Source organism: Bos javanicus, chromosome 6 (assembly GCF_032452875.1).
Source record: "Bos javanicus breed banteng chromosome 6, ARS-OSU_banteng_1.0, whole genome shotgun sequence".
Taxonomy (NCBI): domain Eukaryota; kingdom Metazoa; phylum Chordata; class Mammalia; order Artiodactyla; family Bovidae; genus Bos; species Bos javanicus.
The window spans coordinates 93,414,367-93,433,055 of record NC_083873.1 but is presented as its reverse complement, the minus strand read 5'-3'; the positions used below and the strand labels follow the sequence as shown (position 1 = coordinate 93,433,055).

Here is an 18,689-nt window from a genome sequence, read left to right as displayed (position 1 = left end):
ACCAAGTGAGCCACCAGGGAAGCCCATTGTTCTATGGTTATATAAGATGTTAATATTGGGGGAAGCAGTTAAAGCATATTCAAGGGCTTTTTTGCACTATTTTTGGAACTTTTCAGTAAGTCTAAAATTATTTTTAAGTAAAAATTTAAAAAATTATCTAGTTTCATCTTTCAAAGAAATGTATGGCTCAAGGGGGTCTACTTGCTCTCCTCAAGATTATACATCCATAATAAACTACAGTCCAGCTAGACTGATTGTTCTATAATTTTGTCAATTATTGATTAGATTATGACTTTCAATGCCTTTGTGGACTCTAAAGTTATTCTTAAACAATACTGAGTTAATTTTTTCTTCACCAGAGAAAATACATAATTTTAAGAATCTGATAACCTGAGGGAAAATGAATTATTATTTCTCTACTATTTATCACACCAAGCAATTTTAATGACTACAATTTTCATTTTCAAGTAATTACTATTTCTTTAAAAAAATCTGCCTGTTTGTTGTTTTTATTTTTTAATGGCATTTTATATCCTTACAGTTTCAATTCCTTCTTCTGTGTTTTTAAATCTTTTAAAATATGCTTATTTCATAGTTTTTGTAAGCTAGTTCCTTCATTTGAAATTCTTTGGGCTTTAATCTTCTTGTTTGTTTTGGTTATGGTACTACATATTATTTCCTCATATGTTCTGTAATTTTGAATTCTGAGCTAATCTTCAGTGGTTATATCTGTGAGAATCTGTGTGGTCTGGAGTTAAGAGTGGGCATTCCACAGTAGTTTCTACTTTTTTCTGCAAGGGACTCAAGAAGTATCATTGGCCTGAGATCAATTTTCACATTACTGCCTCAGCTTTGGGTTTCTCAGACAATGCAAATGGTATAAGAGAACTTTGGGTCTTCAGGAGAAACAGGTCTGAAGTTCTGAATTCTTAGTAGGCATTTTTTGTTCTACTCTGAGCCCTGGGAAACACTGGTAGTTTCTTTGCCATCTATCTGTGCTGGTGAACTTCTTGCCTTAATTCCAGCTTTTTGTCTCTGCATGGGGATTAAATCCCAAGCCCCCCATGTTATTGAGACATACACAACCCGTCTCAGAGAAGACACGCCATCAGCTCCTGCCCAGGTTTGCAGGTTTCTTGCAACAGGTTTCCTTCTGTTTCTTGCACCTGGAGATTCTTCTGTATCCTTGAGGGATCAGCTATGAGTGCCTTTTAGTTCTTCATCTCTTTTACCCATCATTTCTAGGTGATAATGGTAGGTTATCACTCTACTATCTGTCTGGAAGTGGAAGTAACGATGGAAAACTTGAGAAATGCTTTTATGTAAAGACTTTTTTTAAAAAATAGAAAGTCACAAGAAGAAAACAGGTGAGGGGAAATTTCCTAGTGTCCAGTGATTAGGACTTGGCGTTTTCACTGCTGGGGCCAGGGTTCAGTTCCTGGATGGGGAACTTTCACAAGCCAGGTGGCAAAAAAAAAAAAAGCAGTGATGGACACAAGGTAGAGTTTAAGAGCCTGAACTTTGACATTAAACTGACGTAATGCTAGCCAGGTGACTTTTAACAAGTTATGCTCTCTGAAAAATGGATTTGTTTATTTAAAAAAAATTTTTAACATCTTATAATGCTTTTAATTACTTCCCTGGTGGCTCAGATGGTAAAGCGTCTGCCTACAATGTGGGAGATCCAGGTTCAAACCCTGGGTTGGGAAGATCTATTAAAACAGGTGTTTTAAACATATATCTTTCTTCACATATATTATTATTTTGTAGGACAGATGCCTAGAAGGGGATTATTATTCAAATTATCAGTGAGTTTGATACAAAGTGCTAATTTGTACGGTAGTGAAGTCTGGATTAATTTAGCTCCCACCATCTGTGAAGAAGGAGACTCAGTTTTTCATATTCCCACTGTGCTCTATCCTTACCCTCAAGTGCACTGGCTCTAAAGGGAAGTTGTTTTAAAACTTACATTTTAGGTTTAAATATACTATGTTTCCATCACTTAGCATACTACCTAGTACCTGATATGAACACAGTGTGATTGTGCTCTTTGATTATTCTTTCTTTCAAGGGGATGTGTTTGAAAGACAAGTTCATTGGAAACACAACCTGGCTGTGTGGCATCACACAGAAGCGAGTCTAAGACTGCTGAAAGCAATGATGAAATCATGACAAAGGAAAAAAAAAAGTTACCAAATTGGGGGTGGTCCTGTGTGATTTTGTAGATGATTTCTGAGGCACTGGCACCTGGAGCTTCTGCCTGTAAGATTCTGTTAGTAATCTGCAGCATCCCGCCTTCTGGAACCCATACCATTGAATTAGCCACAAGCCGAAGACCTCGATCATTCTAGAATAAAGAGAGAGTACAGCATTAGGTTCCCTGGTTTGTATCCAGGTGCCCCCTTAGTGATTTTGGCTTGCCTGGTGCCTCAGTGGTAAAGAATTCGCCTGCCAATGCAGGACATGAGGGTTCGATCCCTGGGTCAGGAGAAGGAATGGAGAAGGAAATGGCAACCCAGTTCAATATTACTGCCTGGAAAATCCAATGGACAGAGAAGCCTGGCAGGCCACAGTCCATGCAGTCACAAAAGAGTTGGCCGCAACTGAACAACAACAACAAAAAATAAGGTATCAGTCTTTAAAGATATAAGTTATTAGGTCCTACTCCTGCTAAACGTTGTCTAAAAAGAGAGATTCATAGCTTTAGAGTCACACTGTGAACAATATGTATATGTGTAGATATATACACGTGTTAAGTATATAGGTAGGTAGGTATATATGCTGCTTTTTTCTTCTAATTTCTCATGAGCAAATAACTTGTATCATTTAGAAAGACGAAGTCTCCCCATTTCTTTATTTCATTTGTCCATCTAACTTCCATCCTCCCCATCCACCTATATTCAACAACTATTCATTAAGCCTCTATTATATGCCAGATATTTTGCTGGAGGACTGAGGTATATAAGGCTGGCTGAAATAAGACCTCAGTTTCAGAACCTACAGTCTAGTTGGGCAGACAGACATATAAGTAGTTAGGCTGCATCACAAGTGAGGCTTCAGCAGGGCACTAGGAGAGAATAAAGGAGACAGGAGATACCTCTTTGGGGAAGGAATGTTCAGGAAGGCTTTCCTATGGAAATGCCACTTAATTCTTGAATGACCGAAAAAGGCTTTTTCTAAGTGAATAAGAGAAATAGACTCCAGGAAGAGGGCCTAGCCTAAGCGAAGATATTAGCCAATGCAATGTGTGCTTAATAAACTATCCAAGTGTCCAGACAAGAAGAATCTAGGGAGCCAGGGGAAGTGAAAGTCGCTACGTTGTGTTTGACTCTTTGTGACCCCACTGACTGTAGCCTGTCAGGCTCCTCTATCCATGGAATTCTCCAGGCAAGAATACTGGAGTGGGTTGCTATTTCTTCCTCCAGGGGATCTTCCTGACCCAGGGATCAGACCCGGGTCTGCCGCACTGCAGGCAGATTCTTTACCATCTGAGCTACCAGGGAAGCCTGAGCCAGGGGAGGGGATGAATAAAAAGTGAACTTAATGTTGGCTAGGAGAAGGTGGAAGCTGCACTGAAAGTCTCACTTTAGCTTGTAGGCACTGTAAAGTCAACATGAATCAACAGGGAAGGAAAAGGATGATCAGGTCTGGGTTTTAGAGAACCTCCAACAGCAAGAGATGGTAGGGACTAGGGCTGGGATGAATCTGGGGCTGCAGAAACCATTTAACCAGTTCTTGTAACGGCTTAGGTGAGAGAAGACAAAGGTGATTGCGGTGGGAATGAATAGTGTTTTTAATTTCTATCTCCTATACTTTAAAAAAAGAGCAACAGATTCCGGAAACACTGCAGAGGCCAAACTGATGGGCCTGGATGACTGATGGAAAGTGAAGCCCTTAGAAGCAGCAGTAGGGAACAGCTGACTGGTAGAAATCACCTCGTTAGTGCTCCGGAGAAGGCAACCATTCTAATTGCTAAAGCTAATGTCATTAAAAAGTGCTGCCACTCCTGATTTGCAGGCGCACACCTCTTCCAAAGCTTCCTAATTGACATTTTCCACAGGATGGGATTAGTGAGACAGCCTGTGTTCTGGTTTCATTTTTCCTACTTTCACAATCTGATATTTCAAAATAGGGCATTTCAGAAGGGGTGTTATTTTAAATGATTGCTATTTCAAATATGCCAATAAATAGGACAGAGCAAACAGCATGCCCAGGAGGAGAATATTCGGAACAGAAGACAACAAGTATTCCTTTGCTGTCACTTGAATGAGAGCATTTGCCCCTCTCAGGACGTGGCCACAGCCATTTTTACCACAATCACTGAGAAACTGAGTCAGTGCCCAGGAGAATGTGGTTGCTATTGCCAACACACCTTCTACGTGATTGGTAATCAAGGGCAAAATCACACTGGATTTTCACAATTCAGATGGCATATTATTTATGAAAACATCAAGACACTCCAAAAACTTGGCATGTCACCTACCAGAATTCTGGGGGAAAGGGACCTATTAACTGTGTGTGTGTTAGTCGCTCAGTCACGTCTGACTCTTTGCAACCCCATGGGCTGTAGCCCGTCAAGCTCCTCTGTCCATGGGATTCTCCAGGCAAGAATACTGGAGTGGGTTTACATTTCCTTCTCCACTATTAACTCTAGCAGAGTTTTATATAACATAATAATGACTTGAACCCAGGAATATTAATTGCCAGAAATCTTTCTAATAGCAGCAGCCTCATCACACTTGTGTGATGGAGATCAGTCACATACCAACCACAGTTTTATTGGACTGATGAGTAGTGTGGTTTTTCACATTCCAAATAAGTAAATAAGCACTGTGCCCTGAATGCATATCCCCAGATCTTTCTTCTACTGCATTTCTATATCGACTACACTTTATCAATTCGATTCTTTGTAACTCCTGTCTCAGTGTCAATTTTTAAGAAACAGTTCTTTTTGCAACTCAGTGTTCAGAAACCAGCACCATCTGGAAGCCTCTTACAATTTCAGTCTCTCAGGCCCCATCCCAGACCTTCTGAAGTAGAATCTTCATTTGAATTTTTTACTAGTTTTATTGAAGTATATTTGACAAAGAAAAACTGTACGGCAATGGCACCCCACTCCAGTACTCTTGCCTGGAAAACCCCATGGATGGAGGAGCCTGGTAGGCTGCAGTCCATGGGGTCGTGAAGAGTCGGACACGACTGAGCGACTTCACTTTCACTTTTCACTTTCATGCATTGGAGAAGGAAATGGCAACCCACTCCAGTGTTCTTGCCTGGAGAATCCCAGGGACGCGGGAGCCTGGTGGGCTGCCGTCTATGGGGTTGCACAGAGTCAGACACAACTGAAGCGACTTAGCAGCAGCAGCAAAATATATAACTTCCCTGGTAACTCAAAAGTAAAGAATCTACCTGCAATGCAGAAGACCTGGGTTCAGTCTCTGGGTTGAGAAGATCCCCTGGAGGAGGGCATGGCAACCCACACCAGTATTCTTGCCTAGAAAATCCCATGGACAGAAGAGCTTGGCAGCCTATATAGTTCATGGGGCCACAAAGAGTCAGACACAATTGAGCAACTAACACTTACTTACTTAAGGTATATAACATGATGTTTGTTGTATATATAAATTGTGAAATGATGAACACAATCAAGCTAATTAAGCTTTCCACCACCTCATAGAGTTATAGATTTTTGTGTATGATAAAAACACTGAAGATCAACTCTCTTAGCAAGTATACAATACAGAATCCTTAAGTATAATCACCATGCGATACGTTAGATCTGCAGAATTATTCATCACTTGTGACAGAATCTTTCTACTCTTTGACCAACATCTCCTGGTTTCCCCCACTCATAGCAGCCATCATTTCACACTGTTTTTATGAGTTCGAATTCTTTAGATTACAAATGTGAAGTAGTGCAGTCTATGTGGGCTTCCCTGTGGCTTGGCTGGTAAAGAATCTGCCTGCAATGGGAGAGACCTGGGTTTGATCCCTGGGTTGAGATGATTGCTTGGAGAAGGGAAAGGCTACCCACCCCAGTATTTTGGCCTAGAGAATTCCATGGACTGTATATTCCATGGGGTTGCAAAGAGTTGGACACGAATGACCAACTTTCACTTTCAGCTTATTCTATAAGCTCGTGTCTGCAGTCACAAATGACAACCTTTTTTTTTATTTTAAAGGCTGAGTAACATTCCATTGTATATACAACCACATTTCCTTTATCCATTCATCTACACTTAGGTTGTTTTTATATCTTGGCTGTTGTAAATAGTCCTGCAATAAACATGGGAGTGCAGATATCTCTTTGAGACACTGACTTCATTTCCTTTGGACATATATCCAGACATGGGATTGCTGGATTATACAGTAATTCTATTTTTAACTTTTTAAGGAACATCCATGCTGTTTTCCACAGCAGCTGTACCAACTTAGAATTCCACCAACAGTGTATAAAGGTTCCCTTTTCTCCTTACCTTCACCAATACTTGTTATTTGTGTCTTTTTGAGAACAGCCTTCTAACAGATGTAAGATGATAGCTCATTATGGTTTTGATTTGTCTTTTCCAAATTAGTGATTTTGAGCCCCTTTTCATGCATCTGTTGGCCATTTGTATGTCTTCTCTGAAAAATGTCTATGTACCTTCTTAGCTCCTTTTTAAATCTCTATTTTTTTAGCTATTGAGTTGAGTTCCTTGTATATTTTAGATATTAACCCCTTATTGGATAGATGTTTTCAAAATTTTCTCCCATTCTTTACTTTGCCTTTTCATTTTGTTGATGGTTTCCTTTGGGCACAGCATTTTAGTCCCACTTATGTTTTAATAAAATCCCCAGGAGATATGGAATCATGCTAAAGTGTGAGAAGTCTGACCCAAGGACAGAGATCACAATGGGTTTAGAATGCTTCTCCCAAACTCCACAGACAAGCCGTTAAGAATATTTACATTTATAACAGAGTAATACATATGCCTCTGTTTTGGAACTGTTTGTTGACAGTACTTAAGAAGAAATGGACAACCATCCAAGGAAAAGAAGTATAATTCTTCCCATTTATTATGATGAAGATGATTTTGTCAATTGCTTTCTTTTGGGGGAGGGTCCAGGGAAGATTCAAAAAGAGAAGAATAGAAGTCTGTGCACCATCTTTTTCTACAGCTAACATGTCCTAAACAAATCTGAACCTACTTTCCCCAGTGGTTCTGACATTTTGCAATTTCTGTATCTCCTTATATAGGCACACCTTGGAGATACTGTGGATTTGGTTCCAGACCACTGCAATAAAGCAAATATCGCAATAAAATGAGTCACACAATTTTTTTGGTTTCCTGGTACATATAAAAATTATGATGTTCCTTATGGGGCTTCCCTCATGCCTCAGATGCTAAAGAATATGCCTGCAATGCAGGAGACTTAGGTTCGATGCCTGAGTTAGGGAGATTCCCCCTGGAGAAGGAAATGGCAACCCACTCCAGTATTCTTGCCTGGAGAATTCCATGGACACAGGAGCCTGGCAGGCTATGGTCCACGGGGTCGCAAAGAGTTGGGCGTGACTGAGCAACTAACACTTTCACTTTACATGATACTGCTGCTGCTAAGTCACTTCAGTCATGTCCGACTCTGTGCGACCCCAGAGACGGCAGCCCACCAGGCTCCCCCGTCCCTGGGATTCTCCAGGCAAGAACACTGGAGTGGGTTGCCATTTCCTTCTCCAATGCATAAAAGTGAAAAGTGAAAGTGAAGTCACTCAGTCGTGTCCGACCCTCAGTGAATCCATGGATCACAGCCTTCCAGACTCCTCAGTCCGTGGGATTTTCCAGGCAAGAGTCCTGGAGTGGGGTGCCATTGCCTTCTCCTTACATTATACTATAGTCCATTAAGTGTCTTTAAAAAACCAATGTACATACCTTAATTAAAATTTATTGCAAAAAATGCTAACCATCATCTGAGCCTTTAGCATGTCATAATCTTTAATAGTAACACCCCAAATCACTGATTACCATTAACAAATATAATAATACTAATTTAAAAGCTTGAAATATTGCAAAAATTACCAAACCATGTTACGAAGACATGAAGTGAGCAAATGCTGTTGGAAAAATGGCCCTGACAGACTTGCTCAATACAGAGTTGCTACAAATCTTCAATTCGTAAAAAACACAGTATTTGCAAAGCACAATAAAATGAAGTATGCGTATAGGGTTTTTTTTTTTTAATGGTACACATATCCTTCTAAGTTCAAGAAATTAGCCATAATTTCAGCTGAAGAATCTTCTGCCTAGTGATGTTTTATATATTCTTCAGGGTACCACATTAGAAAGAAATGAAATCTCAACAAAGGATATGGAGGCATAATTAAAATAGTGATTTAAATTAAATAGTTCTAATTAATTTCATAAAACAACAGGCATACAGAAATGCTGGTAATAAAGTTTAGCTATTATATGCTGTATCACAAACAAAGATTTTAATTTTGTAAACCAGAAGTAAAGGCGCATGACTTTATCATTTGGAGGAAAAATCCCGCAAACAAAATGTAAACTCCCTTCCTCCCCAGTGAAAGATTGGAATATAAATGATGAGCTTCACTATGATGGTGTACCCCAACCCAACTTTATTCAATAGAAAATGTCTACAACTGGATATAACAGCAACCCTCACATATTATTTATTCTATAAGAAATAATTTGTAATGGCTCATTTATACCATGGCTTTTAAAATTTAATCTTGGAAGTCATAGTGGATTTTAGGGAAGGATTATGTGAGGTGACACCTATAAGGTGAAACACAGATGCTATCTACCAGAATGAAAACCAACAAAAAGATAATTGCACTGTTCTGTGTTTGCCAGTGTGTGTATATGTCTCAGAAACTGCAGCTTTGGATCAAGAGTACAAAATCATTGTTCCATGTAGATTTCAACTGCTTTATAAATGAACAAACAAATACATAAATATTTTGTAATTGACAAACACTTTTTGAGAGTGTACTTTGAGTGATGTACCTTACAAGATACTAAATCGAACTAGCTCAACAAGTCCAAAACAGGTGAAAACCTGATATGTGGTGAGGCTTTATTTATTTATGAGGCAGGAAGACTCTTTTTCAGGGAAATAAACATCTTCATGCCATTGATATTTATAACTCTCACCAACACCCTTGTAATCAAATTGTGTCCCTGTAAGACAACCCATGGGAGGACAGGTTTTAAGAAAATTGAGGGAAAGCACATGAGCCTTACCAAGGCCAAACAGCCAGAGAAGGCTTTCAGCAATAGAATTTTCCATCCAGGTCATAGCATGACACTTGGGGGTTTTTAACATCAAAGCATTACCCAGTTGCAGAAAACTGCTCAGACAACAACAAATGAGGTCAGAAAGATCATCAGATTTATTGCCAAAGTAGAAAAAGAGGCATGATTTTCAGAGATGCTTTAATTAATGAAAAAGAAGGTAATTCCTTGAAAGCCCAGCAGTGGAGAGAAATCTGCCAATAACCAAGGCTTCTCCCTGCCCACATTTTAGCCCTTATTAGACCCCGATTGCTTTAGAATTGTATCTCCACAGGCTTGAGTTTGGTAATCTGCCCAATTAATGAAAGCCTATTCAGTAGAGCATTCTTTATTACCTTTTAATCTTTTTGAATTCTTTTGCCTCCTTCCCCCAACAGAACATGTTTCAACATCTGTCTTGGGCCTGTTTTCTCCTCAGCAACTCAGTATAAGCCTGGAGGGTAGCAGTCAAGTTTACTCACTGCCAGGCCAAGGATAAAATCATAAATTTGGGGAAAGTAACATAGAATCTGGTAAATAAGAGTGGAACCGACAGCTCTTAGCCACAGTTTCAGATGGGCCATTCCAGCATCAGCAGAAGAGCCCAGTAGGCTGATGAATCTGATGCAAGGAATGTACTCAAAGGCAGGAATATGGGCACCAGCCTACCTCCAGTTGATGCCTCCACCCATCTATCTCTCCATCCAACAGAAACATACTAAGCTTCCACAATGTGTTTGGCTCAGGGCTCCAATACTGAAACAGTTCCTGCTCTCACAAAGCTTCCTTTTTCCATCCCTCCTTCCCTTTCCATCTATCTTACTAGATTAAGTTTTATGTTGAACAACACTGGGATTAATTTGTACGTTCATTCACTAGGAATTAGACCTAAAATCCTTGGTCATTCTATTTAAGCCATCAGCTAGACATCGGCCAGTAACTGTCCTCACCCCAAATTTAATACACAGGTAGCCTCAGGGTAAGGACTTTGATGCTCTCTTCAGAAATGGCTAGCAGAACAAAATCAATCATGGCTGACTATGTACCCATTGGACGCCATTAGCAGTTAAGGCAATTTTTTCTTCTCGGGCTTGAGTAGGCTTATGATTATAAATAGCTTCACTCATTTCAAGATGTGGTAAGTCTACAGGGAAGATTTGGAGAGGCTTGGGGCCCAGACTGCTTGGATAGGACATTGAGAAACTGACTAAATTATTGTCTCCATTCTGTCCATTAAGGGGATAAGAATACATATGACCAAAAACACTGGGGGAAAAATGAGCTAGAATGTAAAAAAGCCATATGGTTAAGTGTGAAGAGACAGAACATGCTTGATTTGAAATCTCAGATCCATCACTAAGTAACTTTTGGAGAAATAAACATTTTTAAACCTCTTTAAATGCTTTTAAACCTCCTTTATTTCAGTTTCCCCTTTTGGAAAATTAAAGATAATAATTCGACAAATTCCCTATAATGATCTTGAAGATCAAAAAAAGTAATTCACATCAAGCATTACTGCCCAATGAAAGATAAAACAAACAAAAATTCCTTCCACCAATAGTAGAATATCCTTTAGAGGTAATAAGATTACATAGCCTCTATTTTAACCTTCTTCACTTGGATATTGTAAAGATAAGCAGAATAGATGTCAGAAAAAGCACTCTGAATTCCTAAAAGAAGATACAGTCTACATTTGTAAAATATTTTCAGGATGAGACTGACATGTTTATTAGTCATACATTCTAATGGCTGCCAGGGCTCTGGTAACTGGTTTCACTTTTCTAATTCATTGGCTTAGAAGCCATTAGCTCACCTGATGGACAGGTAAGCACAGCACTACAGGAGATGGAGGCATGGAAGGGGGATGGGGGAAGGACAGTCACATGACCCCCAGCTTGTAGGCAGTGTAAGAATTCTCAAGTTCTATGCTTAAGCCTAATTTATAAATTAGAATTCTGTTTTTCTTTGTCATGCTTTGGTATTCAAAACATCTAAAATCCTAGAAACACCCTTCAGTCATGGGCCATGATGGTGCAACACACTGTACTCAGCTCCAAACATGGAGATTGAAACCTCAATAGGAAAGGTGGCTGCTAGGGTTGCACTGAAATCCTGTAACAATCTTAAAGAAACCAAGAAGGAAGGACAGAAAACTTTCTGTGTCTGTCTAGACTTCACCTCTTCAGAAGTAAGCCTCATCTCCCAGGGCAATTGTAAGAGGGTGATAATTAGGATTAGCTTCAAGGTGGCTATCTGCCAACTCGATCTCATCATCAGCCTTCGCCTCCTCCCACCCATCTCATCCCACCATCACTGTTTTCAACAGCTGAAAATAATGAGACCAGAGACTAAGAAACCATCTGGCAAACCATATTAGATTCAGCTCTTCACCTTCACGGGGATCAGTTGCAAATTGCAAGTGATCGCTGGTGAGAAAGTGACAAGTGATTTCTAAACTGTCCTCAGCACATCAATCTCTCTAGCTAATCATCAGTGACACTTCAATAGGTGCTGATATTTGGAATGAGAAGTTATAAAAAAATTATAAGTCTCCCAACCTGCCATCATAGGAAAGAGTCATTCTTGCTTTTACAGAGAAAAGAGCTTTGAGTGAAATATCATCAAGGAATAACATGGCTTTGAAAATATTTTTCGATTAGCATGGGCTAGCCCATTTGTATTTCCCTAAATGTGGTGGCCATCCTATGAGCAGTATCCAAAACCTTTTATGTTGTACATGGATGAAATTGTATAAAATGGCTATGTATTAATTTTAATAAGTTGGAAAAAAAATTTAATTCTACATTAAGTCCAGGATTTCACAAGTGCTATTTATTAGGAAGAAGTCATGATTTTAAAAAAGTAAGTTGAATCACTAATCATTAGAGAAATATAAAGCAAAACTACAATGAAGTATCACCTGATACTAGTCAGAATGGCCATAAGTAAAAAAATCTACAAACAATAAATGCTGGAGAGAGTGTGGAGAAAAGGGAACCTCCTACATTGTTGGTGGGAATGTAAATTGGTACAACCACTATGGAAAGCAGTATGGAGGTTCCTTAAAAAACGAAATACAGAACTACGACATGATCCAGCAATCTCACTACTGGGCATGTACCCTGAGAAAACTACCATTAGAGAAGATACATGCACTCCAGTGTTCACTGCAGCACTATTTACAATAGCTAAGACATGGAAGCAACCTAAATGCCCATCAACAGAAGAATGGATAAAGAAGATATGGTATGTGCACCATTGTGTACACGTGGTATATATACACAGTGGGATAGTACTCAACCATAAAAAAGAATGAAACGATGCTACTTATGGACCTGAGGGATGGACATGAATGGACCTGACCTAGAGATTGTCATACTGAGTAAAGTAAGTCAGACAGAGAAAGAGAAATATATGAGATCACTTATATGAGGAATCTTAAAAAACGGTACAAATGAACTCATGTACAAAACAGAAACAGACTCACAGATGTAGAAAACAAACTTATGGTTACAAAGGGGAAAGGTGGGGGGTATAAATTAGGAGATTAGAATTGAGATATACACACTGCTGTATATAAAATAAATAACTAACATGGACTTGTTGCATAGCACCGGGAACTCTACTCAATACTCTGTAATGATCTACATGGGGGAAGAATTTAACAAAGAATTGAATATATGTATATGTATAACTGATTCATTTTGCTGTACACCTAAAACTAACACAGTATAAATCTATACTCCATAAAAATTATTTTTTAAAAAAGCGGTGGTCATGGTGCTTTAGTCACTAAGTCGTGTCTGACTCTTGAGATCCCATGGACTGTAGCCTGCCAAGCTCTTCTGTCCATGGGACTCTCCAGGCAAGAATACTGGGGTGAGTTGCCATTTCCTTCTCCATTTAAAAAAGTAAGTTGATTCAAATAAAAGTATTCAGTAAATAATAGGACAGGCACTCACGGATACAGCAAAAACACAGGGAAGTGGCATGGGGATGACTTAAGCTGAGAACCACTGCTCTTTACTGGGTACCTACCTGCTAGGCCAAGGATTCCTATGATTACTAAAAGACAGAGTTTCCTCATCCTGTTTAAGCTGGGCTAACAGATGACTGAACTCATCTTTTTTTGATTCATTATAATAAGCTGACTATAAGCTTCATATCACATGAGCTATTTTAAAAGAGCAGACAAGAACAGGGGTATACTTGATTCTTATGATCATGCTCAGGAAGGAAGCCAAAAAAATCAGTGGACAATGAGGTATTTTCATGGCAGCAAGTCAACACAAAGGTTCAGAAGTGTCCCTTTTGCAGAGACCATGGGGATAGTTCTTTTGGACCAAGGGTGCTCCAGACAAAATATGCACCATCCCCCTGAGACTGAGCAATGTGTTCTTGTAATCTTTCAATGTCCTAAAAGAACCTCCATAATAGGGTCTTAATAAATGCTTGAATACATAAATAACTACCTGCATCTTAAATTTATAAACATTGCAAAATAACATCATTGATATAACTTTACATCTAGGTGCAAGGAAACTGTAGCTTTAGGAATGAGGCCTACCTTGGGCACGGTCCTCACATGAAACAGTATATTTTGGAAGGAGTGTCCATCATTGGCCTGCAAGACTGTGATGTCAGAAGTGCTATCCGAGCCATCGTGAACATACTGGAGAAGGCCCCTAGAGAGCTCGTCCAGACGAAACTGATAGATAGGGGCCGCCGGGGACTGGAGCGTTTGGAGCAACTGGCCGTGAAGTGGAGGATCGAGCACCTCGACCACCACATCCTGTGGGTTGTCATCATCTCTGATGTCAAGCAGCTGGGTGGTGACGGTTCCCCTCTCTCCTCTGTTGATATGGAGGACCTCATTCCTCAGAACATAGGGGGCCTGTGGAGTTGAAGGGAAGGAAGAGAGGAGGCACTATTAGCAGGAAAAGAGAGGACAATCTGGTGGACCAGAAGTCAGTTGTGTGTAGCCTGATTGCTCTTTCTGTGATTTATAAGGAAATCTAGATGCTCCTGCCAGAGAAGGCGATGGCACCCACTCCAGTACTCTTGCCTGGGAAATCTCATGGATGGAGGAGCCTGGTAGGCTGCAGTCCATGGGGTCGTGAAGAGTCGGACACAACTGAGCGACTTCACTTTCACTTTTTACTTTCATGCATTGGAGAAGGAAATGGCAACTCACTCCAGTGTTCTTGCCTGGAGAATCCCAGGGACGGCGGAGCCTGGTAGGCTGCCGTCTATGGGGTCGCACAGAGTCAAACACGACTGACACGACTTAGCAGCAGCAACAGCGATGCTCCTGCCAAATGCCGAACTCTTGCATAGTCGAAGCATTTGTTAGAGGTGCCATCAATCATAGTTAGCACTGCAAAGGAGGTTACTTCATACCTCTGGTTCTGGAAGTTTCTCAAGCCACTGTCTTGATTAACACAATATCCCCTGCATTGTAACTGAGATCAGTGTTAGGGAACTCAGTTGCTTCATTCAAGAGACTATAATTCAGAAAGATACATGTACCCCTATGTTTATAACAGCACTTTTCACAATAGCCCAAATATGGAAACAACCTAAATGACCATCAACAAATGAATGAATGGGTAAAGAAGATGTGAACATAAAAGTTAGAGAAAGACAAACATCATACAATACTACTTACACATGGAATCTAAAATACTGCACAAATGAACCTATCTACGAAAGACTCACAGATAGAGATCTGATTTGTGGTTGCCAAGAGAAGGGGGAAGGGGAGGGATGGACTAGGAATTTGGAGTTAGCACATGCAAATTATTGCATTTAGAATGGATGAATAACAAGGTCATACTGTATACCTCAGGGAACTATATCCAATCTCCCAGGAAAAACCATAATGGAAGAGAAAGTTTTAAAAAGAATGTGACCATGCATGTGTGCTTAATCTTGTCCAATTCTTTGCAACCCCATGGACTGTAGCCCACCAGCCTCCTCTTGTCCATGGGATTTTCCAGGCAAGAATACTGGAGTGGGTTGCCATTTCCTTCTCCAGGGGATCTTCCCAACCCAGGGATCGAACCTGTGTCTCTTGTGTCTCCTGCATTGACAGGCAGGGTCTTTACCTGCTTAGCCACCTGGGAAGCTCAAAAAGAACGTATATATGTGTAAAATTGAATCACTTTTGTGAGCAGAGATTTGCACCACATTGTAAATCAATTATGCTTCAGTAAAAAAAAAAAGAGAGAAAGGGAGACTAGCAAGAGGTATGGACTTTTGGCATTTGTGCTGGGAATTGTGTGTTTCACTCCAGGCTATGCTGCAGCATGCTGACTTGAAGATACTTTACTGTGAATTCCTGCTATTCTGGTCTTTCTCAGTAATTTTCTTCAAGCCGTCACATCCGTATTTTGAAGGGACCCACCCCAACTCAGGTTATAAAGCCTGATAAGATCATGGTCTGTGTAAGGCAACCACCTGGCTAATCCACATGGCAAATTTTAATGTGTTTTCCTTAAGATTATCAGGTTTCCCCCGACCAACTTCAGTAAGCAGATAAAATGTTCTTTCAAGAGATAAAACTTAATGAACCACAACAGAAAAAAAAAAAACAACTCACCAAAAAAAAAAGGCAAGTAGCCAAAGAAAACATTATCTTAGTTTTTTATATCATTTAAAATGGAACCATCTAGGACTTTTTCAACATACTGCTTTCTTGACTCCAAATGGCTTTCTTTTAAAAATACCCTCCCTGGCCTCCTGCAAATTTCAATATCTATTAAAGTAATGTCTAACTAATGCATCTCTATAATAATCACATAATATGAAATGAGAAGATAGCTACTCCTCAGGATTCCTGAGTGAGATTTCAAAAGCTGCAATCTTATACATGGGAATGAGTGGCCCCTCAGAGTCTGAAAGAGGAGAGGTCAAAGGTGATGTCAAAAATCTATAAATGAAAAAGATCAAATTAACTCTCATAAGAAAATTTCAAGGAGGTTCAAAATCATCTTGAAATATTACAGAAATGTAAAGAAACAAAAAATAAGTTAAAATTAATTTCTAAAATTACAATTTTAAAGAGTTAAAATGATAAAAGTTTCTCATGTTATAAATAAAAAGATGCCTTTACTGTATACTCAATTGGTTTGGGGAAAGCAAACAAAGAACAGAGAACCATGACAACTCAGCATCTCAGATTATGAAGTCACTTACCAAAACCTACCCAAGTCTTTTATTCACCTAATAAGAGTAACTATATTAGCACAAACAAAAAGAACAGAACATCTAAGCTTAAATACTGAGAAACATCTAAGTCAGTAAATCCTGAGACTTGATAGCACTCTGACCCATACTTACAGAGATCACATTTTTGTTTAATTAAAACAAAATTCACACTCTTAGCCCAACCCAGAGGTCAAATTAATTTAATATCGATTTCTAATCATTCCACAACTTCAGTCATCACTGAAGTGAGAATGCCATTAAGAATCGCTGAGATTGGCTATGAATACCATTTGGCAGCCACTTCTGGTTCAAGTCTATGGTCTTTTCACTTTTGAACCAAAAATATAAAAATAACAGTTTTAAAAACAATGATCTCATATCCTTCCTTGATCCTACTGAGATCTATTATTTAGGTAGTTCGAGTTCCCCCATGCTGATACCCCAGTCTCTCGCCGTTCACAACGTCAGAATATACTGATCTTCCTCCTCTCTTTGCACATTTCAGCTTTTCAATTCTCCAATCCCTGGGACTCAGAGCACAGAAGTACAACTTAACAGAGATGAGCAATGAGACCAGAAGTGCCATCACACTGAACTTCATAGTATCTACCAGGATTTCCTCTGGCTTATGTTAGCCTGACAACCACACTGGACCCTCATTTAAGTAGATACTTAATAAGGCTTAAGAAAGCTCCCAGGTCTTCTCTGGTAGCTCAGCTGGTAAAGAACTGGCCTCCAATGCAGGAGATCCTGGTTTGATTCCTGGGTGGGGAAGATCCCATAGAGAAAGGATAGGCTACCCACTCCAGTATTCTTGGGCTTCCCTGGTGGCTTAGACAGTAAAGAATCTACCTGCAATGCAGGAGACCTGGCTTTGATCCCTGTTGTTGAGATGATCCCCTAGAAGAGGGCATGGCAACCCACTCCAGTATTCTTGCCTGAAGAATCCCATAGACAGAGGAGCCTGGAGGGTTACAGTCCATGTGGTCGCAAAGAATTGGACAAAACTGAGCAACTAAGCACGAGGTCCTCTAACTCCTGCAAACTGAGTTAAATGCAGTTCAGCTACATGATAGACAAAAGAGGCCAACATAATTCCATATCCTGGAGAGAGAAATATTTAGACAAAACAGACTTATCCACCTAGGGATACGAAAGTCTTAACAACTGGTACAGCTTCAAATCATTGTGAAGGGCTGGTATCAGATTCAGTATAGAAAAGTAAGGTACAGTTTAATAGTCAAGAACACAGATTGTGTAAACAGATCCACTGGGCACAGATCTTGGCTCTCTGTTAACTACATCACCATAGATAAGTTACTGGACCTCCCTGGGACTTAGTTTTCTGGCCTGTAAATTGGAGCTTATAATACCTTACAGGGCTAGCATGAGAATTACATGAACAACAGAAGAAGAGCATTATATGTGTAGTAGTAATTTTTGTTGTTGTTACGACCCACAAGTACTAAAAAAAATTACTCCAGTGGCATTTCAAGAGGAAACTAAGGGACAATCAATTCAGCTCAATCATTTTTGCTAAAACTACAGAAAATCTGAACTTGTACTTGAGAATGAGCTGTTGTTGTAGTTTAGTCACTAAGTTGTGTGCGACTCTTTTGCAACCCAGGCTCCTCTGTCCATGTAATTTCCCAGGCAAGAATACTGGAGTGGGTTGCCATTTCCTTCTCCTGGGGATATTCCCAACCCAGGGATTGAACCCACATCTCCTGCATTGGCAGGCAGATTCTTTACCACTAAGCAAACTGAGAAGCCCATCAGTAGGCATGTGAAATTATTAACTGTACGGCGTTTTCTTACCTGTGTTGAAAATGCTTGTATGTTGATCAGCTGTGGCTCAGAGAAGAACTGCTGGTCACTAATTTTCAGAGAAAAGTAACCTTTCCTGAAAGAAGCCCCCAAGAAAAGAATGAGACAATATAATCATTAAATTGGTCTTTAGAAAGACAAGGGTTAAAAATATTTTCAGGTTATGTGCATATATGAATTTGGATCAAACCACTACAATAATAAACTACTCATGCCATAACTACAAAGGAGCCCATAAAGATTAACATAGTGAGATGTAGGTAAAAGTACTGTCTATTCTTCTATCTCATTATAATACTGTTTCTTTTTATTTTTTTGGATTTTTATAAGTAGAATATATAAAAGGTTGAAAAATGAGTTGTTAGGCCAAGACCGGTTAGT

General features: G+C 39.6%; 1 protein-coding gene across 1 annotated transcript in view; it reads right to left on the bottom strand.

Annotated features, from left to right (window-relative positions):
* Positions 1–18,689, bottom strand: part of FRAS1 (Fraser extracellular matrix complex subunit 1) — a 538,610-nt gene that overhangs the window by 148,970 nt on the left and 370,951 nt on the right. The window contains exons 28-30 of the mRNA XM_061420570.1: positions 18,300–18,384; positions 13,840–14,166; positions 2,194–2,347 (exon numbers count right to left, since the gene is read on the bottom strand). Coding sequence (XP_061276554.1) covers positions 2,194–2,347; positions 13,840–14,166; positions 18,300–18,384 — 566 coding nt within the window. The remainder of the gene's footprint in view (positions 1–2,193; positions 2,348–13,839; positions 14,167–18,299; positions 18,385–18,689) is intronic.